At 47.3% G+C, this 21983-nt stretch overlaps 2 protein-coding genes across 3 annotated transcripts in view; one reads left to right on the forward strand and one right to left on the reverse strand.

Annotated features, from left to right (window-relative positions):
- Positions 1–5094, forward strand: part of RASL12 (RAS like family 12) — a 39416-nt gene extending 34322 nt beyond the window's left edge. For both annotated transcript variants that reach the window (XM_026648375.2, XM_026648374.2), the window contains exon 6: positions 2419–5094. In XM_026648375.2, the coding sequence (XP_026504160.1) occupies positions 2419–2803 (385 nt within the window). In that variant the 3' untranslated portion in view covers positions 2804–5094. The remainder of the gene's footprint in view (positions 1–2418) is intronic.
- On the reverse strand, positions 5055–17477 carry SLC51B (solute carrier family 51 beta subunit). The gene is made up of 6 exons (XM_024199889.2): positions 17286–17477; positions 12240–12338; positions 10806–11180; positions 9970–10113; positions 8151–8241; positions 5055–5747 (listed from the first exon to the last, which is right to left on the reverse strand). Exons 2-6 carry the CDS (start codon positions 12292–12294, stop codon positions 5525–5527), a joined length of 888 nt encoding a protein of 295 aa, XP_024055657.1. The 5' UTR covers positions 12295–12338; positions 17286–17477; the 3' UTR covers positions 5055–5524.
- Between the last annotated feature and the right edge of the window lie 4506 nt (positions 17478–21983).

The following is a 21983-nucleotide window of genomic DNA, read 5'->3' on the forward strand; positions in this document are numbered from 1 at the left end:
CCCCAGACAGCCCCCCCCCCCAGAACTCCTGACCCATCCAACCCTCTCCCTGTCTCTTGACTGCTCCCTCCAGAACCCCCCTGCCCCTTCTCTGACCCCCTGGCCCTCTTACCGTGCCGCTCAGAACAGCGTGTCGGGCTCCGTGCAGAGCCGGACACACTGCCGCGCTCCCCAGCAGAGCGCATAGCCCGGTTCCCGCCCTCGCAGAGTGCTGCGGAGCGGCGCGCTGGGCAGCGGGGGTGGGAGGAGCTCCAGACTGCTGGAGGCCCGTTGCGAACGTCCGGCGATCTACGAATGCAGGGAGGGGAGGGGGAGGAGGGGAGTGATCTCAAGCAGCAGGGGAGAGGATGGGGAAGCGGAGGAGGGGCTCTCGCTGCCGGAGCCCCGTGTGAGTGGCACGATCCAGCTGGCTGCCCTGTCAGCCACGCACGCTCTGCATGGGGGGGAAATCTGGACATTTACAAATTCCCCGCGGACGCTATTTTTAACTCAGAAAAGCCGGACATGTCCGGGAAAATCCGGACAAATGGTAACCCTATAATAGATCCCAGAATGATCTTCGCTTTTTTTGTAACAGTGTTACACTGTTCACTCATATTTAGCTTGTGATCCGCTATGACCCCCCAGATCTCTTTCTGCAGTACTCCTTCCTAGGTAGTCATTTCCCATTTTGTATGTGTGCAACTGATTGGTCCTTCCTAAGTGGAGTACTTTGCATTTGCCCTTATTGAATTTCATCCCGTTTACTTCAGATCATTTCTCCAGTTTGTCCAGATCATTTTGAATTTTAATCCTATCCTCCTAAGCACTTGCAACCCCTCCCAGCTTAGTATCATCCACAAACCTTGTAAGTGTACACTGTATGCCATTATCTAAATACTGATGAAGATATTGAACAGACCCAGACCCAGAACTGATCCCTGCGGGACCCCACTCATTATGCCCTTCCAGCTTGACTGTGAACCATTGATAACTACTCTTGGGGAACAGTTTTCCAACCAGTTATGCACCCACCTTGTAATAGCTCCATCTAGGTTGTATTTCCCTAGTTTGTTTATGAGGAGGTCATGTGAGACTGTATCAAAAGCCTTACTACAGTCAAGATATACCACAGCTACCACTTCCCCCGTATCCAGAAGGCTTGTTACCCTGTCAAAGAAAGCTATTAGGTTGGTTTGACATGATTTGTTCTTGACAAATCCATGCTGTTACTTATCACCTTATTATCTTCTAGGTGCTTGCAAACTGATTGCTTAATTATTTACTCCATTATCTTTCCGGGCACTGAAGTTAAGATGACTGGTCTGTAATTCTCCAGCTTGTCCTATTTCCCTTTTTATAGATTGGCACTATATTTGCCCTTTTCCAGTCTTCTGGAATCTCTCCCATCTTCTATGACTTTTCAAAGATAATCGCTAATGGCTGAGATATCTCCTCTGTCAGCTCCTTGAGCATTCTAGGATGTATTTCATCAGGCCCTGGTGGCTTTAAGACATCTAACTTGTCTAAGTCATTTTTAACTTGTTCTTTTCCTATTTTAGCCTCTGATCCTACCTCATTTTCACTGGCATTCACTGTGTTAGACATCCAATCGCTCCTAACCTTTTTGGTGAAAACTGAAACAAAAGAGTCATTTAGCACTTCTGCCATTTCCTGTTATTGTTTTCTACCCCTCATTAAATAACAAGTCTACCCTGTCCTTGGTTTTCCTCTTACGTCTAATGTATTTGTAGAATGTTTCCTTGTTACCCTTTATGTCTCTAGTTAGTTTAATCTTGTTTTGTGTCTTGGCCTTTCTAATTTTGTCCCTACATACTTGTGTTGTTTGTTTATATTTATCCTTTGTAATTTGACCTAGTTTCCACATTTTTGTAGGACTCTTTTTTGAGTTTCAGATCATTGAAGGTTTCCTGGTTAAGCCAGGGTAGTCTCTTACCATACTTCCTAGCTTTGTGGCATCTAAGGCCCTAAGTCAGCACATGCCTAACTAAGCATAGGAATAGTCCAACTGGCTTAAACGCATTGACTTTAATAGGACTACTCACATGTTTAATGTTAAGTTTTTGCTGAATCGGGGCCTGAACCCTCCTTTTAGAAGGGTACCAGTGTAATAAATTGTGGCTGTGCATATCCAGGCAATAGGGTAGTTAGTGTGAAGCAAACCAAGACCTAATGAAGTCAATGGGCGTTTTTTCATTGACTTAAATGGATCAGGCTCTTCAGCATAAATTCCTTTATCTCGTGCTCAAGCCCTCTCGATGAGCTGCCACTTTGTATCAGGCTGTTGCAGTGGCTAGGGCTGGCCACTAGAGGGAGAGATGATCTCAGGCCCTGAGCCCGTGCCTTCGACCTGCGCATCAGCTGTCAGGGTTTGTGGTCTCTGCTTGGCTCACACCCCTTCCTGTTCTCCTTTGTCAGACAGGTCACCAAGGCCGAAGGGGTGTCTCTAGCTGCCAAGCACGGGTGCTTGTTTTACGAGGTCTCTGCCTGCCTGGAGTTCGAGGCTGTGCAGCACGTGTTCCATGAAGCGGTGCGGGAAGTGAGGAGGGAGATGGAGAGGAACCTGCAGGTCCGACCGCTGTTCATCACAGAGGAGAGGCCCTTCCTCCACCTTGCTGCCCCGACTGCCATGGCCTCCAAGCATGGCCTGGCTAGCTGCACGCTCAACACTCTCTCCACGGTCAACTACAAAGAGATTCCCTCCGTGGCACAAGCCAAGCTGGTCACGGTGAAGTCGTCACGGGCTCAAAGCAAGAGGAAAGCTCCCACGTTGACCTTACTGAAGGGCTTTAAAATATTTTAAGCCTTGGCCCCGCCAAGGGATGGGAAAGGAGCAGCCACTGGATTTCCTGGCATCCCAAGGAACCTTCTCCAACTTCTGCAGTGGCATATTTGACAATCTCCATGGCAGCAGTGGCTTACAGACCATCTTCCGTGATTTATTGACACTGCACTTGGCCTTAGAACTACAGCAAAGCACTTTGGTAGGGATGCAGCGAACAGGCCGGGGATTGAGTGCAGAAGAGTCTGAAACTTTGTCATAACTTCCTTCTAAATCACTGACTATTTGTCCAGTCCCTGTAGCTCAGTATTGACATGATATTTGCACATTAGTCCTAGCATTTGCACTGGGTGTTCGTAGAGCTATTTGTTATAACAGAAGCAGGACAGAGAGAGGGAGAGATGAAGCCTATGTTCTATTCGTCACGTCAGCGGGATGAGAGGCTGAATGTCCTCGCCCTGTGCATAGGGTAAATAAACTTGACATTGTTCTCCCAAGAGGCCAGATCCTCTGCTTATACATGTGTATCACCACTTCTTGAAAAATCAGCTCCCAAAAATGCACACTAGCTGATTAGACAAGGGGTGTGGCCCATGTAATAACTGGGTCCAGAGTATCTAAACGCAGTGATCATGTAGAGGGCACAAACGTAATGCCCAGTTTGGTACCCTGTAGTGGGAATATTTGGTGGAGCTGGTTGGAATATACGACTTCATCAGAGCCAGGATAGTTTATGGAGACGTATTGGTTTTCACCAAACTTTTGTCAGGAAGTTTTTAGATAGAGAGAGTTCTAAGACAGCTAAGGCATTCAGCTGACCTGCAGGAGAGCAGGTGAGTTGTCAGTGCACTGTCCTGGGATGAGGGAGGCCGGGGTGAAAGTTCCTGCTTCTGGCTGGGTCGGAGAATAACACAGCTGATTCACAGCAGAGTTTTCTTCCCGGATCACTTTGACTCTGGCAGACCAGGGACATGAACCCAGGTCTCTCACATCCCAGGGGCCTCTTTCTCTTTGCAACCTCGAAAGTTACCATGACGTGGAATTGCTGTACTCCGGACAAGCTGTAGTATTTGGCTCATGTTGTCAGTGCTGAAGATCTGCAGGGTGAAGGCATAATGTCTGATGAATCTGGATAGAAGGTGGTCAGAGATACATGTCGAAGATAAGGTTGTTTGGGGTATCTTGACTCTGAATTTCCATACGTTCCAACATTAGGGTTTTTGTAGTGTTTTTAAAGGGTTTCTGTAACTGAAAATTTCCTAGATTTCCAGTGTTTGTTAAAATGTCAGTGTTCTTCTATGGTTCTGTCCCCTAAAATGACTGATATGTATTTACAGCCCTAACTGGATTGGTCTGCAAATCCAGAGTTTGTATCCTGTGCGACTCCCATTGAAATCAATGGAAAAACTCCCCTTCACTTCCATGGGAGCAGGAACAGGTCCATTGGTTAGAGATCTACAAATCCCATTTCAGGTAACTTGCTACAGCGCGTGTGCAGATGAAAGTCCTTATTGCTAGTATTGTGTTCAGCGAAAGCTAGCAAAATGTTGACACAAAGTGCTCCAAGGCCCATACATTTCATTTAATGACCACAGAGCCCCCTCTAGTGGAATGTTAGCACACTGCAGCTGGTATGGACAACAGCAACTAGAATCCAGAAACGTACAAAGGGTGGAGTCTAGTCTATAAATGTATATTGCCCATCCAGTGACACATTGAGTTAAATAATTCAAACAAAGCTGATGGCATGCATATCAAATCAAATCAGCAGTGTTTGCATTTTGCTGTTTAAGCAATAAGCAAGGTGAGGTTTTTAAATGAAATGAAAAAACATTGCAAATATAATTGCAGCAGAATAAACACTTCCAGGTATATAAAAACAATGCCTACGCACTGAAATAACTTGTGCCAAAACCATATTTTGTCATTTTTTTTTACAATGCAATGTTCCTTTTCAAAGACTTTGCCAATGGAATACTCCTTTATTGGGTGGATTTAAACAAAATCGTTTGTGTATAAGATTGATATATTTTCCATTTTTCTTAAATTATTTGTGGGTGTCTCCATTCCATGCTCTCGGTGGAGAATGCTCAATAACACTCAACCAAGGGCAAAATTCACAATGACCAGGCCATTTTCCTTAAGAAAGGTTCTGTACTTTATTTTCCTTTTTGTACCTGGTTTGGGGACAGTAACTGCTCTGCTTCTGTATGGAGTTGCACTTCTCTGCAGAGTAAAGTCATGTATCTATAATTACTCAATTTCAATCAACTACTTTGGAAAATATTTTAATAAAGGCAACTTTTGACGAAGCATCAGCACATCTGCTTAGCTTCAGCGTTTTCTCGGTGAACCTTCGCAGAGTTTTTTAAAAGCACACATTCCCTGGCTGACCACAGGAAAATCCTCCCCCCTTCCTTGTCTGGTTTGGCTCATATAATTGTTTTGCAGTGGAAGCGAGTGACAGCTGAGAGAGGGTGGGCAAAGCTGGCATGTAGGAGTAACCTTGGAACCAAATGACAGCAGCAGGTAAGCATCAGGCCATATTGGCATCAAAGCAGGTGGGACCAGACCAGACTATCTGAGTCAAGAGCGGCTCATGCTGAGGAATCTCCTCTGTATTTCTTTTTATTCCCCTTGATAAACTGTGCTTAACTTCCCAAGCTCCAGTCAGCATGAATTTAGATACATGACACTTGGTGAACTATTTGTCTGGGGTCTAGACTCGGATTGCGCTCGCTGTTACACGTCCTCCTCTGACTTGTCTGCATACAGGGCTGTAACGTTGCCATCCTTCCACTGAACCAAAACCTCCCCTGGGCTTTGTCCTTTCGGCAGCAAATCTTCTGTTAAAGGATTCAAGTTATTGTCTTCCTTCAAATCCACAAAGGGTGGCTTGGCTTCTGGCTCAGCTGGTTTGGCAGTTTCGGCAGCTTGTTCATACATGCGGATAATCTTCCTATTTCTAATGGGGAGGGAGGGAGACAAAAAGAAGCAAGAAGTGAAACCGCAGGCTCAGTGTGAAACGGGTGTATGCGCGGCTTGGCACGGGGCGTACATTAGCTGCTGATGTTTAGAAACCCCAGAGCGTGGAAGTGGAGTGAAGTGATTTAGTACCCACAGCTGCCGTTTATATGACTACAACGAATCCAACGAGAAAACAGCGGACACCAAATTGTCTACATCGGGGGTGGCCAACCCCCGGCTCGCGCGCCGCATGCAGCTCTTTTACAGTTAAAGTGCAGCTCGCAAAGCCCCCCCCCCCGTCCCTTCTCCATCGACCAGACTGGGGGGCGGGGGGGAGCTCGGGGCTTCTGCCAGAGACAACTGGTGCCTGCTGAGAGTGGGGGGGCACAATGTAAAGCTTTGCCTCCCCCAATAGCTTGAGTCATGTGCCCCCCCGGGCGTGCCCCCCTTACCCTCAGCGGCCCCTCCCTACAGCTCCCAGGTGTTTGCCACGGCCTCTCCCCACAGCCGCAGCTCCCAGCTTGCCGGCTCCAGCAGCTGCTGTGCAGGGAGGGGGCCTGGCGGCACCAGGTGACCGAGTGGGGCCAGCAAACCCTGGCAAAAATCGGGGAGGGGGGCACACGACCCCACTTGTCGTCCCCCCCCGACACGTCACCTCTGCTTTCTGCCCAACGGGGAGGGGGGTTCTCAGGGCTTCATGCCCATGGGATGTGCCTGCCGGGCTTCAGCAGGAGCGGGGCTGAAGTCCCGGGACTCCCTTCCCTGCAGGGCTGAAGCCCTGAGCCGCAGTAGGCGCCTCTTGGGGTGCCGAAGCCCAGCAGGCGCGCCAGGGCTCCTGAACTTCTGAAGACTGTCGTAGGCAGCTCGGAGGATCAGTACGTTTGGCCACCCCTGGTCTAAATCAAATGCCTAATGCTTTGCTGCTGCTTCTTTTTTCTTTTAGATGAAGAGAAACTCTTCTTCTTATAGCCTGAGTGAGGTGCAAAGATTGTTGCTTTAGGAGAAGACTCATTCTCAGCTCTGTGGTACCCGGCCAATGTGTTTTAGTCCAGCAGTGTGGTGTAATACTTGTTATTCCAGCAGAACCTGGATTATGAGGGTTGACACATTCTCTGATGCTTGTATCTGGCAATGATTCAATCATACTGTTGCTCTAGAAACCAAACGGTGTGAATGTTTATTTTGAATAGGCGAGGCAAAGGGGCAGCTTTATCTATCTTCGGTACCTATTCAGCCCCCGTTTTCAGAGTATCTGAGCTCCTCACAATCTTTTTTAAATGGATCTTTCTGCCTAGTAGCTCTGTGAGTTAGAGACATGCTATTATCTCCAGTTTATGTGTGGGGAAACGGAGGCACTGAAAGGCTAAGTGACTTACCCAAGGTCATACAAGAAGTTGGTGGTAGAGCAGAACAAGAAACTGAACTGACCACTAGGCCTTCCTTCCTGGGCTAAAGGAATGAGCACAGATCTGGGATTTCTTCCACTGTGGGAATGGGGCATTAAGATGCTAAACCTCTCTAGGAATCACTTACTTCATCCATAAAACAGGGATAACAATTGCCGGCCTTCGCACGGTACATCAGGAAACAGGTCAAAAGCATGATGGAAATGCAAGGTGTTAATTCTTATTAAACTAATATTTCAGATGTGCAAGTGATTTTTTTTGGCACACAATCATAATAATTTCTCTGCTGGCCACTCGGCAGCCATCAGATGCCAACAGCTTTCAGTCACTACAGATGTGCAGTGCATTCAAATTAGCAACCTAGTGGGTAAGTAAGAACTGGAATAGGTTTGAAAATGGCCCCGTCTTTGTGTGGACCCCCACTGGAATGATTTCTTGGATCACCTCAACTTAAAACCAGTCATAATAAAGATCCCATTTAAAATAGCATGTTCTTCAACCAAAATCCCATAGGCCGTGTCCTGGCTGGTGATGGGTGGGTGTCGGGGGGAGCATGTGTAACCCACACACCTTCTGGGTGTGGTGTTCTGTCCCAGCTAGTGGCACCGAGACCACTTAAAGAGAGAGTTAAATCAGTCTGCTTGCCAGCTGGCTTTTAGCTTATGCGGGAGAGGCTCATGATTTAAGCTCCAGAGGCCCCAGGTTCAATCCCACCCGCCGACAACTGGGTTCTGTTGGCATTACACATGCAGAGAGCCTGTGCACCTGAGGAGGGGGAAGCCAGTATCCCTACTCCGGCTGCCTCGAAGGACAAGCACTGAGGAGATTACCGCTTTGTCCCGCTCAGGAGCTCATCCATGGGGCACTCTGTACAGGGTTTAGCAACTGTCCCTCCTCCAGGCACTGCCCCAGTGTCTCCGTGGCCTTGTCCTCCCCTGTGCCCCAGCAGTGGGGTTTACAGCCTCCCTGTACCCCTAAAGTTCTGTGTGTCTTACCTGTTTGCCATGATATTTATTCCCAGAAGAAGGAGGCCCAGAAACAGAACCACAAAGGACAGGACTAGAATGGAGTAATTCCACGTGGATGCTGGGGGGGAGAAGCATTGACAAGGGAAGTCAGCGTGTGCAGAGCCATTATGACAAGCATGTTACAGCCAAGTTCTGTCGGGGGTGCTCCGGGTTGTGCGGGGTGGATGAGTTTGGTGCAAACCAGCTGCAGGATTAGGGGAGTGCAAAGGGGCCTGTGCTGAGCTCCCTTCAAAGAGTGATAGAGTTTGAGGCCAGAAAGGCCCACCAGATCACCCAGTCTGACCTCCTGTAGAGCCCAGGCCACCAGCCCCACTCTGCACCTGCACACTGACCCAACCACCGAAATGAGACCAAAGGATGACAGCCTACAGGAGGCTAGACTGTTGGGTGTCTTTGGGAAAGAACAGGAGAGTGCACCACTGCCCCAGGCCCCTGCAATGGCAGGGAAATGGTTAATGAGCTATACCGAAGTAATCGGGGCAAGCAACCCGCACCCACAGGCTGCAGAGGAAGGTGGGGAAAAAAACCCCAAGGTTGCTGCCAATCTGACCTGAGGGAACATTGCTTCCCAACTCCACCTATGACAGTCAGTTAGACCCAGAGCATGAGCAAGAACCAGTCAGCCAAGGACCTGAGAAACCGCCGGCTCGCTGGCACCTCTGCCCCCATTGATTTCACAAGTGTTGTGAAAGGCAGGACAGTTCGCAGGGTAGTCCCTGTGACCTTGCAGGATCTCTAAAGTGCCCTTACATGGCCTGCTCCTGAGGACACATCGCCTAGGCTGTGTACCCCAACTCAGGAGCACCCCCAAGGCAGCTGCTTGTCAGGAGTGTAAAGGACCTGGCAGAATTAAACCTCGAAAGGGGTGAATGGGCTTTTACCCAAACAGAAGGAGGGAGTCTAGGGCTGAAGCAGCGAGTGGAAGTTATTTGTCCCTGGGTGTTATCAGCAAGTAATCACAAGCGGTCCAGACCTGAAGTCCTTATTCAGGCAAAACTCCATTGACTTTGGGACTTGGCCCATTAAAAGCTCATATTTAACGATCAAACTCCATGGCATGCTTGAGCTCTTCTGCACACTCTTTTTTGGATTTAATACCAATGTTTTCTGTACCAGTCTCTGGAGCCAGCTCCAGCCCAGGATAGCCTGGCTTTTTCCGTTGGGCGCTAGGACGCTGATCCCGCACCACAAAAGTCAAGGGGAGCTTTGCTCAGCGGGCGTGGGATTGACCGTATGTCCTCAGGTCAACCCACATCGATCCGTGCCTCCTGTTCTGCTGAAGCAGCCCATGATCACAGACCTTTGCTTCAATGGCTGGAAGACCCATTGGGCAGAAAGGTCGACCAGCACACTGGAGCCGTTTCCAAGTGGGATGTAGACATTTGTGAGGGAGATCTCGGTAATAAGATGTCCCCCATCCCACTTGTATTTGCCTCTTGATTCTAGAGGCCCTGCTAAAGCCAAGGAAGGACGTAGGTTTGTAACATAGGCAGCTACCTCTGGAGAGAGCTAGTCGGGAATTTTCTGATGAAACATGTTTTGGGATAAGGCTGATTTATCAACACTGAAATTGTTGGTGGGAAAGAGCCAGTTTTAAAAATCACCCAAGTAAAAAAAAAATTTTGGAAACTCAAAAACTCTCATGGGACAGGAAAACCATTACTGGCCATCCTCTACGGTTGGAGTAACTCCCCTTGCTATCTGCCACTAGCCAACAAGGTTCACAACCAGACGTTCGTTTCCCCTGCAGCCCCGACCATCTACCATGTTTATTTATGGTACTTACAATCTCCTCTCCGGAAAAACCACAACATCTCCTGTAGTTGTTCTTGAGACATAGGCATTCCAGGAGTGGGATTGCCTTCCACCTCGTCATGCATTTGTGTGCTGGTAAGAGCCAGAGCGAAATATCTACTGCCCTCTGCCTTTGCTGTGAAAAAACAAAAAGGTGGACGGGACGTCTGTTTCTGTTGCAAATGCACAAGATGGAAGAGCCTCGCTACTGATTAACAGGGCTGAATTTCTCTTGTTTCTCACGTACGTTCGGGCAGGTGCAACTCAAGTATGCAAAATGGGGGTTTTGGGCACAGCCAATTGCATGCGCAAAAGCGAGCCTGCAAACAGAGCCTAGAGCTAAAAATGTGGCTCAGGGTATCCCAGGAACAGGAATCTGAGAGAAATATTTGTGATTGCTCCATATGGATCTTTGTTATTAGTCAGGTTTTCTTACTTATGGTTTAGTCAGGTTATGTTATTAGTCAGGTTTTCTTACTTAAATCAGGAAGTCAGTGGCACTCTTCCTTTGAGTTCAATGAGACCAGATCTAGTTCTTTTATACTCAGGTTTTACCTAAAGGGACTCAGAAATCTGAAGTTGACTTTCCACCTTATGGGACCTATAGCATCAATACCTATCTGCATGCTTGTTAAAGCCCTTTGTTATTTGTGGGCGACGGCTGCCTAGTGAACAGCATTGATATTTTTCAGCTGATTGGCTGACACTGCGGATCCCCTTTGTGTGCGATACACAGGATGGCAAGAACACCGCAACCTCATTGCATATTGTTAGCAAGTGTTGCACGTGTTTAGTGAGTGTCTTTTCTTTTTGGTGTCTGATGCTTACCTGGCTTCTGATCACAGACACTCTGCCCCCTACTGACTCGCCATCGGGAACTTGGGCTTTTTGTATTCGCCAGAGCGGCTTTATTCTTATCTGCAGTCAGGTACATAGGGGTGCTGCCCACAGAGTGCAGCGTGAAATTAACACACTCCCAGTTTGCATGTGCTGCACTTTCACAGGGACTTGACCGCACGCTGTTGGCTTCATCTGTAGACAGACATTTCCTGGTGCCTTGATTGATCAAGGAATTGTCTTGCCAAGACCAGTGTTGGAACTCTGACGTGGGATTACAGTCCGCTAAAAGTAAATTCTCATCTGTCGTGCTGGCTTGTAAACACAGCTTGACTTTAGCGTTTTGAATGAGAAAACCCTGTGTGCCTGCAAAGAAACCAGAGCTTGAACACAGTCACCCTGTACGGATGGGACAGTTACCTACAAAGCATGGTACAGACAGCAATCAAGTCAAGCAATCTTTAACGTCTACGGGGAGCAGACAGGACTCATGCAAAAGCCACACAAGCAGTGAATTGCATGGAGCTCAGTTTCCCTGTCTTGGAAGGACAGAGTCAACTCTCCTGGGATTTGAACCTGTTGTTCCAAGGAGCCTAAGTGGTTCAGAGCAGAAGGAAATCCACTGCAGTCCTTTATAAGCTGCTGCTCTACAGCTGGGGAAAGAGAATATCCATGTCCCCATTAACATCCGCAGTTTACAACCCAACTGCTCAGCTACATCTGTGATCTGGCTCTCTCGGGATTGCAGGGAATATCAAGTTCAGCTACTAGACCTTTTATTGTGTCACTAGCTCATTTTGGGTATTTCAGTCCTAGCACATCTCTGCTACGGGCAGTTCGAGAAAGTCCCCCACTGTAGCGAATGACTTTGGGTCACACTGTGCCCACGGTGACACTCAGGTAACGACCCTGACGTCAATGGGATTGCAACAGCCTAAGTGAGGGCAGAATTTGGAAGTAACTGTCGCTGAGGTTACTCCAGATTTACGCCAATACGGATTAGAGGAGAACTGGCCCATGGCTCAGCACGTAGACAGCCAAATGATCAAGGAGCTAGAGCCCCACTTGTGTAAACACGTGACTGCAATAGCACACTTATATTTACACACAGAGGTACCGTGTGTGCATGCACACACTCAAACAGGTACCTGTGTTTGACAATGGCCAGATAGGCATTGAAATAGCCACTCCAGGTGCAAACACCCATTTTCAAGCCAAATGTGGCCACTGGGCAGGCAGATGTAGGCAAGCAAGGGTGCATCTAAGTAGGGCACCTAACACTACTCCTGAGACTGATCCATTTTGTAACCCTGATGGCCAGTGCCACCTGCTCAGCCTGACGTGGGTAAGAGTTCCAGACAAGGAGCTGTCTTGGTGTATGGGGGATGCTCCTCACACTGTCCTTTCACCAAGCAAAGACTCTACCTTGCACCAGTAGAAAGAGGATTATCCAGAGTGACTTCATAGTTGCAGGTACCATTCTGAAAATGGAGAGGGCTTCTTTGAAGTATGGTACTTGGAAACCTGGGAAAGTAAAACAGCCAAGAGGTTATGGATACTCTCTTGATACCCTGAGAACCTGGGTTGGGGTAGTTTGATAGTATTAGAGGGCACTGCCTATATCAATGCAAAACAATGTCGCTGCTGTAAGAGGCTCAGAAGAATCAGAGACGTTAGGCCAGCATGTCCATTTCCCAGTGTCCAGCACCTGTGCGCTCTTCTGTCTCATTTTAAACACATGAGCAATGGGCGATCCAGCCCATTCCACTGCCTGCTAGATCAGCCCATTCAGACATATGTTCTGATGTCCAGCTTCGACTTCTGTGCTGCTTTGCTCCTCATTACACCAGGCCGAGCTGACAGGATGGGATGCAGAGCGGATTCTGAGAGCCACCCAGGGAGTGGCCGTCCCCTGAGCTGCCCGTAGCCTGCTGCCAGGAGCCAGCTCCTTTCCCAGCAAGGCTCCTTTCCTCTGTTCCTTCCTCAAGTGGCAGCTGCTTCCCTCACTGGCTCCCCTGCCATCCAGCACCAGCGATACGTCTCGTGAGAGCAGCTGCTGCCAGTCAGAGGGAAGCAGAAGAAGTGACCAAGTCTTGAGAGTGGAGAGCTCAGCTATCAGAAGGGGGAGGAGGCAGCTCTTGGTGCCAGGCTGAAGGGAAGGGGTCTCCTGTTTCTTGAGTAGCTCCTAGAAGCAGGCACCTCTCGCTCCTCTCAGCAGGCCAAGCATCCACCACCCGCCCCTTAAGAAGTCCTCAGCTCCTACACTCACTCTGCCTGTTTGTCCCACCACCAGCGTGCCTCAGTCCCGGCTGGAGGGATTGTGTCTGGGGATTGTTTAGTCTCTGCGGCCCATTCGGTTCTTAGCCTCTTTGTTGAGCCTGCCCATGAGGGGGCTAATTACCACAAACGGACATGACTGTGTGTGAGGGGGATACTTGCCTGCTACGATCTGGACTGAGCCCATGAGACTCAATTTATTCAGGCCACTAGATGGTGAAAACTTTCACTCCCAAACTGCTCTGGATTTGAACTGTGACTTACCTCTAGGTAAATGACTCTTCGTCCCATCACTAGTCCCTGAGCTACTCTGTCTTTCCAGTAATTCTTATTATAACCACAGAGATTTTTGCATCCATTCCATACTCTTGCTTTAATTTCAATAGCTCGTGTTGTTTCTTTGGACCCCAGAGCTGCCCCTGGTAAATTGCTCAACAACACATTACACTGCTCAATGCAGGCTAAGAAGGACCCATCTGTCCTACTGGTTATTTACCTAACGATTACTTTTTTCTGGCCGTAGGTCACGGATTACAATTTCTTAACAATTCAAAGTTCATATTTTATGGCCAGCTAAGCATGCAGGCTCATTTCCTCATGACAGAAAGTCATGCTATAGGCAGTACATGTGCAAATGTGATTCTGCAATGTTATGTTTTACAATAGCACTGCCTTTTAGAGAATGAAACCCCCAAAACCCCTGTCCGGAGGATGTATTACCTCACTCTCCATTAAGTTTGTAAGCCTACAGATAGATCATTCACCATAGAAAGAGCAAGCAAACTATGGTGTGCCACAGGAAGCAACTTATTTGAATGTTACCTCCAAAGGAGAAGTCCAACACTGAACATTTTAAATCGTGAAGGGATGTTTTCTGTGTAATAGCATGTTCAAATAATAATATTTGACATTTATATGGTATCTTTTATCCCAAAATGCTTCATAAACTATGGGCAAAATCCTAAAGTCCTTGCTCAGATCAAACTCCCATTGGCAGCAATGAATTCAGGAGAGTGGTGTCAGAGGATTTGGCCCCATAAAATACCAATGAAAGGCAGCCACCTCTGGGGTGGAGAGCAGCAACCGAGCAGCATTTTGCACATGAGTGGGAGAAGGGAAAATTTTGGTAAAGGACATTAGGGCAAACCCCCTACTGTTATGGAAAGGTGAGGGGATCTTTTACATCCACATGTTCCTGACAGGAGCTCCATATTTAACGCCTCATTCATCTCTCTCACACACAAAATAAACTGCACTGAATTCCATTTATCTGCCTCCAGCATATGAAAGCCTGAACTGAGCACGTGGTTCCAGAGAGCTTTGCATTTCAAACCTGAATCACGGACTTTCAAGCTGCCCTTTCACAGTTATTACGATATGCCGCATTTCACGTTTAAAAGCGTTGGCTCTTTTGTTTCGATACCGAAAAGCAGGGGGCTGGTCACTAGGATGGACTGGACCACAAGAATTCCATTTTGCAAACAAAGGCAAGGTTCTGGAATTTGGTTTCATTCTGCAGCAGGATGAGATGTTCTGAATTTTTTCACAACTAACAAGCGCACTGTCTGCTGGTTAGGGCATGCACATGGGATGGGGGAGACCCTGCTCTGCCTGGTCCTAACTGCCAGGCTCTTGATTACTGGGGTGGCACACTCAGTCTGACCAGAAATTCTGTCCTGGACCTAAGGAAACTTTCACTGAAACGAATGCATTTCCGATGAGTGCTTCAGTTTGACTAATCAGCATCGGCTGATGAAGAAACGTTTAGTCGAAAAATTCCCGACCGGCGCTGTTGGTGACATCCCTGCTAGAGCCCTGGTGACCTCTTCTCCATTTGGGGGGGAGGGATAGCTCAGTGGTTTGAGCATTGGCCTACTAAACCCAGGGTTATGAGTTCAATCTTTGAGGGGGCCACTTAGGGATTTGGGGCAAAATCAGTACTTGGTCCTGCTAGTGAAGGCAGGGGGCTGGACTCAATGACCTTTCAAGGTCCCTTCCAGTTCTAGGAGATAGGTATATCTCCATATATTTATTTATTTTTATTTCTCCAGACCCAACGTCCCAGGCCTCACACCACAGCCAGAGTTGCTGTCACTACGAGTTAGGAATGCAGTGCCCTCACTCGCTACACATCCTCGTGCTACCTCTCATTGAGCCAGTGTGCGTCTAAACAGCAGTGTAGCTGTGGGTAGTGGCAGTGAAGGTACCGCTTAGCCAGGCCGAGTACATACCCACAGGGTTCAGGCAGGTTTGTTCTCAGCACAGCTAAGCCTCCGTGGCTACACTGCTTTGTGCACTTGCATTAGCTCAATGAGCTCCAGTGCAAATATATGTATACAAACAGGGGAATTATACCCCTCACTCATAGTGTAGATATAGCCTTAGATCGCTGGGCAAGGCTCTCTGGAGCTGCACCTTAACCAATTCAGAGTTAAGTTTGCAGTCCTATCTGGGACTCACCTCATGATGTCCGTGATTGAGGACACCACCCACTGTGCAGTGGTGACTTTAATACTTTGGTACAATTTGGGGAGCTCAGGAAAGAGAAAGGCGGCTTCCAGATTTTCCTAGCTTTTGTTAATTGCAGGCCTGTGCACAGTGGGGTCAGTAATTCATCCTGTTTGGGGAACATTTTCCCCCCAGGTTATTTTGGGTGACATTACACCTGCAAAATTTCACATTGTTTTCAGAACCTGGATTTTCACACTGAAATATGCCAAAGTCACACCTTGAACTTTGCAGAGAAAGCACAGATGCTCGTCGGCATGGACGTTCACATTTCAGGGCTCCACTCCACACCAGGTGCTGTGGAATTGTGCAGGTTTTGTCCTGCAGTTGCACCCTGTTTATTACATTGCAATGAAATGTGGAAACTCAAATGGTGAGACTGTCACATTAATAGTGAATATTTTATACAACCCCAATGCCCAGTCCTGCAAAACCTTACTCATGATAGCAATCCTTATGCATGCAGGCAACCAGGGGGGTTGGAACAATTTGCACAGTAGGGGTGCTGAGAGCCATTGAACCAAATTACAAACCCTGTATGCTTCAAGCCAGGGGCAGCAGCACCTCTGGTTCCAGCACCTATGCAGGCAATCCGATCAACTACACCAGTAAGTTTGTGATACCAGGCTCTAGATATTAGGATCTGAGGATCTGGCCCGCAAGAGTATATTTCCACCCCCTGTTGGGCACACCATATTGCATAATCAAAATCTGTCCTGGAATGTCACAAATATACCCTTTCTTTTTATTTTGCACGTTGGCTTTTATTGGGCTTTAACGTTTTAGGCTGTTTACCAGGAGACATGCTGCACTCAGTCTGGGGGCAGAATTCCCAATGATGCTCATAAAAGTGCAGTGCCAGTTTTTTTACTCTATTGGGGGACAAATCAGATCAGCTGGCCAGCAGGCCTTGAAGTCTGCAGTCAAGATCCTCCAACCCCATCTGTGATTTATCTTGTTGAGACCAGCAACAAAGGCTCAGTCCAACCTTCAGAAAGGCCATCTATATGGACTATCTGATAAGAAATTATTTATGTCCTTTCTGTCTCCTTGCCTTATCATCCTACAATATATTGCAATACAATTACAATCATCACATTTTGGGATTAATCACCTTAGAAAATTGTATTCTCTTGTCTCTGTTCCGCTGGTCTCAGTTCATGGTGATGGTTGTGTATGAACTGCATTAAATCTTGCATGTCATCCCAGATATTGTATCTGAAGACTCCCATCCTAACTCTAGTACTAAATTTGCATACACAGTGCAATACCTTGTAAACAGAAGCCAATATTTTTGTGTCCAAGAAAGTTAAACTATGGAAGCAGTTCAACCAAAGTTTTTAGCACTTGGGAGCAAAATTGTTTAACTTATTAAAGGAAAAAATATTAAAACAGGGAGGCACTTTTTAAACTTTTGAATAATTAGAAATCTAGGAGCAAATCTACACAACATTTTTCAATCACAGTATTATTCTGGTTTTCTGTATATAGGAGCTTAAACATTTGAATATGGGTATATCCTTCTTCCCATCAAAGTCCCTTTCTTATAAATAAAAGGATACACACACTTTTCTTAAGAATATCATGTAGGCTTTACACAAAAATCTCCAAAAATTCCCATCATTGTAACTTAAAAAGTAAAAAAGAAAGAAAATCTCCTTTAAAAATACCTAAAAATGAACTCACCAGAAAGCCAGTAGTTTTCGGAGAAAGGGAAATTACATTTCTTACGTAAATCTTGCCATCTGCAGCTTTGACACTATGCTGAGCACTACTGAGTACTTCACTTCGGCAGTTGATCTTCTTTGCTCTGACCTCTGTAAGTCACAAGCAGTGATTCATTCTGCTGCTCGTAATCAGGTGGAAAGTAGAAACCTACAGGCATCTTTTTCAAAGTCCCAGAAAATAACACCACCCTCTGCTGTTGGTTTCATTTACAACACAGGGTGAATGAACTTTTCCCCATGATGAACTTTAAGAATGTTCCATGTATTTACTCAAGTTGTTGGCATAATCAGTATGAAAAAAGAGATCTGAATAAAACTAGATACTAAAACATAGTACTCTGGTTAAAAAAAAAAAGTTACATAATATGGTTTTCGTGCCTTTGTTATGTGAAACCTAAATTAAATGCTCAGTTTTTCCACATAGAAAATTAATATGGCTAGATATTATCCATACCTTCACACAAAGGTGTTCACAGCTAATCTGGACGACACTGGTATTTCAAGAATCAGTTGTCCACGGGTCAACAAATGGTTCTTTCATCTCCCCCAATTTTTTTTAACCTGCCCATTACGCATGTTTTTCCACCTATTGATCCTTTTACAGGTCAGTTTTTCTACTGTGGCAGCAAAGAGGTCTGAAAGACAATAGGCACAAGCCTAGAAAGTAACTTAATTAAAAGAAATAATCCTAACCTGAGGTAAAATGACTCTATTATTAATGACTTTAAGGTAGGACTCCAGCCGGGAGTGGGCATTCCGGCACCGGTTGGGGCGGGAGGAGACGCAGCAGGAGGTGGTGCTCCCCATCTTCCTTCGCCGCCAAGCCCCGGCGGGCCAGCCAGGCGCAGAAGGATGCAGGGGGAGCCCGTCACCAGCGGTGGCGAGAAGCTATGGGCAGCAGCGAAGAAAACAACAACCATACTGATCCCCCCACTGCCTCCTCCAAGAAGCCTTTCCCCAAGCCCGGCCAGCAGCGCAGAGGGCGCAGCAGCTAAATCCTCCTGCCCTAGCACCATGAGATTTTTCCAGGACCACCCAAATTGGCCAGGGCCCCTAGGCGCAGGCCCTATGGGCCCGTGTGTTAATCCACCACTGTCATAAAAGACACGTTACAGGTGTTGCCCAGTGTTTGTAGATAATAACAACTATAGCATCTTCCCGCTGAGGCACTCAAAGCCCTTTACAAACATAATAAACACAGTCCAAAACACCCTTGGGAGGCAGGGAAATAGTATTATCCCCATCGTACAGGGGGAGAAAGGTGAGATATCTAAATGATTATTATTAACAATAATACCAGGGGTACATAAGCAAGAGGCCTTGTTTTAGCGGTGCTGGGCATCCCACAAGGCCAAATCTGAATTCGATCCTTTTGATCTGATCATTCTACATCTCATTAACATGCCAAGTTACGCTGTCAGAGAGTAGGTTAAATAGAGTAGTCCACGGAAGACATATTCGCCAGAGGAAAAAGTGGTAGGATAACTATTTGTTGCATGTGCTATATAGGTGCAGAAGGCCATTCTGCGATTTCCTGGTGAGGGCTGTAGCCAGAGCGGGTCCCTTGCAGGTACGCTCTAACTGATTAACCAGTAAAACTTTGCAATGTAATAATAATGCCAAAGCATTCGTTTTAATGTCAGCCATAGTTGAAAATAGGGATTAAGGCCACAGGAGCCATTCGCTTTTTTACACGTGTCTGATCTTAGCATCTGAGTGCACAACTGAACGGTGCACAAAAAGGAAAAACCAGATCCCATATCAGTGGTGAGGCTCCTAACAGCCAGGTATCATTAATAGCCTATGGTCAGGGAGTGGTTGTCACAGGCTCCACATTCTCTCCCTGTCTTCAGCATTTTCTAATTTGAATGGACGCCGCTTTGCTGTTGAAGCAGAGTCTTGCAATCATTTATCTTTGAGTTCCCCGTCTAGATGCAATTCAGAGCATTCTCTGCCCACCCCTGTAAAACCTTATCTAGCCAATGCTCAGACTCTCCAGACAGATAGGATTTACCTTCAGTCTGGCAGGGAACAGGATTATAGTTTTTCATTCACAATCCATTTCTTAGGGTTATAAAGGCTTGCTTAGACTGAGGAGAGAGACTTAAGGCTAAAAGGCAGGGGATTTGCTGTAACTTATACAGTCTCTCTCCCAGGCTTTCTATAGTGTTTTTTTCCTTCTTCTTTCAAGTTGCATGATTTATAAGGGCTCTGGCGCGCCGGACGCAGCATTATCACCCATTCCCAGGGAGTCTGTAGGGCTTTTCTTTCCCCTTTAAATGGGCACACGTGTTGTGTACATCAGACTGAGCAAATAGTTCCTTCCACCATCACAGGGCCAAACGGGGTCGCGTACCCCTCACTTGTTGGCTTCAACAGACGCTCAAGGGGCGGAGGAAAATCTTGACCCACACAGACCAGTCACCAAGTGAAAGCTCGGATCTGCCAGCACCAAGATCTATCCAACCTAAAGCTGATCCTCATCTATGTTTTCAGACTGATATTGCCCCCAACTGGGGTCTTAAAGCCCAGCCATGCAGGGTTTGGCACTATAGCTTACGTTTCCAAACCTGAATGCCTATGGAAGTGCGGCGCGGAAAACCATATTTAGGGGCCTAATAATTAGAGGCACTGACCATCTGCAGCTCCCACTGAAGCCAGGAGCAGGTGTAATAGCTCCCCAGTGATGGTTTGGCTCATGTCCTGTGTCAGGGCAGCTGCACTATTCAGTCGTCAGAGGGGGAACTCAGTGGTCTAGAAACCTAAGCCGCCTCTCCCAGTCACAGGAGTAAGTTGTGTGGCTGGGGGGAAGGGTATGTGGCCAAGGCTCCCTGAAGGCCTGATCCACTTCTTGCAGGCTACAATGAACCCTTATGCCCCAGAGAGTTTGATTGCCACCTTTGTATCCCTTACCTGAGCTCTTCGGCTCCACCCATGACATAGGACATGACTTTGTGCTCCATTTCCTCCCCAGATTTGGCTTTGGTGTTTCTAGGAAGAAACTAGACTCTGTCCTTGGCATTTCAGTTTTGCTTATCTGTTTGTAGTACAGTTTTCTGATCCCTTCGGTGTCTTTGACCCCACATGCCTGGTTACAGAATAACTCAGCACTTTTTTTTTTTTTTGGTGCCATGTACAAAATCAGAGTTCAAATGCATTATGAAAGCAAGGTCCCTGAGCCTTTTATTTGAATAACAATAAAAATGGTTCCTTTAACTGTGCAATAAACGTTTATATCCAGACAAGACTTTAATTACAGTGCATGCACACTGTACAGTGTGCAATAATAAAACAGCTAGTTGAACTATGCGGTCACATTACTGTCGTGAATCAATTCTTGGGAGTAAAATAGATCTGAGTGACTTTCAAACCATTGCATGAAAGCACCAGAAACAAAACACTAATTATTTTGTAAATGAGTCTGGCAAGAATTCAGCATGAAGTTTCAGTATTTCCAGAGTCCTTAAGTATAACTACTGACTGGATTCTGAGGCCTAAATTTGCTATATTAAGTTACAAATCAGTATGACTGTCACTAGAACAGAGCCGTAACTAGCTATTTTTGCGCCACAGGCAAGAATATAAAATTGCGCACCCCCCAGCGCCTCCCAGCCCCCCCCGCCCTGAAACACACACATCCAGTGCCACCCACCCCGCAGAAACAAACCCATCTTCCACTCTCCTTGCCTTCCCAAACTGCTGACTAGATAAAGCCATCAGCTCACAAGGCTGCCTAGGCTCCTCCAGACTTTCCTTACCAGGCACATTGCCACTCCCAACAGATAAACTGCTGCTCTTCTCACTACACTGAAGCCTTGGCTACACTTGCAGATGTACAGCGCTGTGAGTTAAACCTGACTTCGTGCAGCTGAGTAGGGAAAGCGCTGCAGTCTGTCCACACTGACAGCCGCCCAGCGCACTGTCGTGGCCACATTTGCGGCAATTGCAGCGCTATTGGGAGTGGTGCATTATGGGCAGCTATCCCACAGAGCACCTTTTCCCATTCTGGCGCCGTGGGTTGTGGGAAGGGGGCGTGGGTGCGGGGGATTCTGGGTCCTGTCCCAATGCCCCGTGATGCATCGCTTCGCATCCCAGAAATCCCTTTGTTTCTGTCCACCTTTGGCGCCATATTTCAACGGTTTCTGTGCAGCGCGATCTGTCTGCGGGAAATGGAGTCCGAACTGCTGAGGCGTATGTTGATGAGTCTCGCCAGCACGTCACGTTTAGCTGTCGAACTATTCCTTAAGATCCAAAGTGACAGTGAGAGGGAGGGTGAGGAGTCCGACGATGCTATCGAGCCGCGTAATGCGTACGACACGAAATTGCTTGTGGCATTCACGGACATGCTCAGCACCATGGAACGCCGCTTTTGGGCTCGGGAAACAAGCACCGAGTGGTGGGATCACATCGTCATGGAAGTCTGGGATGATGAGCAGTGGCTGCAGAACTTTCGGATGAGAAAAGCCACTTTCATGGGACTGTGTGAGGAGCTCGCCCCCACCCTGCGGCAAAAGGACACGAGATTGAGAGCTGCCCTGCCGGTGGAGAAGCGGGTGGCTATTGCAATCTGGAAGCTGGCAACTCCAGACAGCTACCGGTCGGTCGCAAACCAGTTTGGAGTGGGAAAGTCGACCGTTGGAATTATAGAATCATAGAA

The sequence above is a fragment of the Terrapene carolina genome, unplaced genomic scaffold (assembly GCF_002925995.2).
Source record: "Terrapene carolina triunguis isolate 2854851 unplaced genomic scaffold, T_m_triunguis-2.0 Scaffold67, whole genome shotgun sequence".
Lineage (NCBI taxonomy): Eukaryota > Metazoa > Chordata > Testudines > Emydidae > Terrapene > Terrapene triunguis.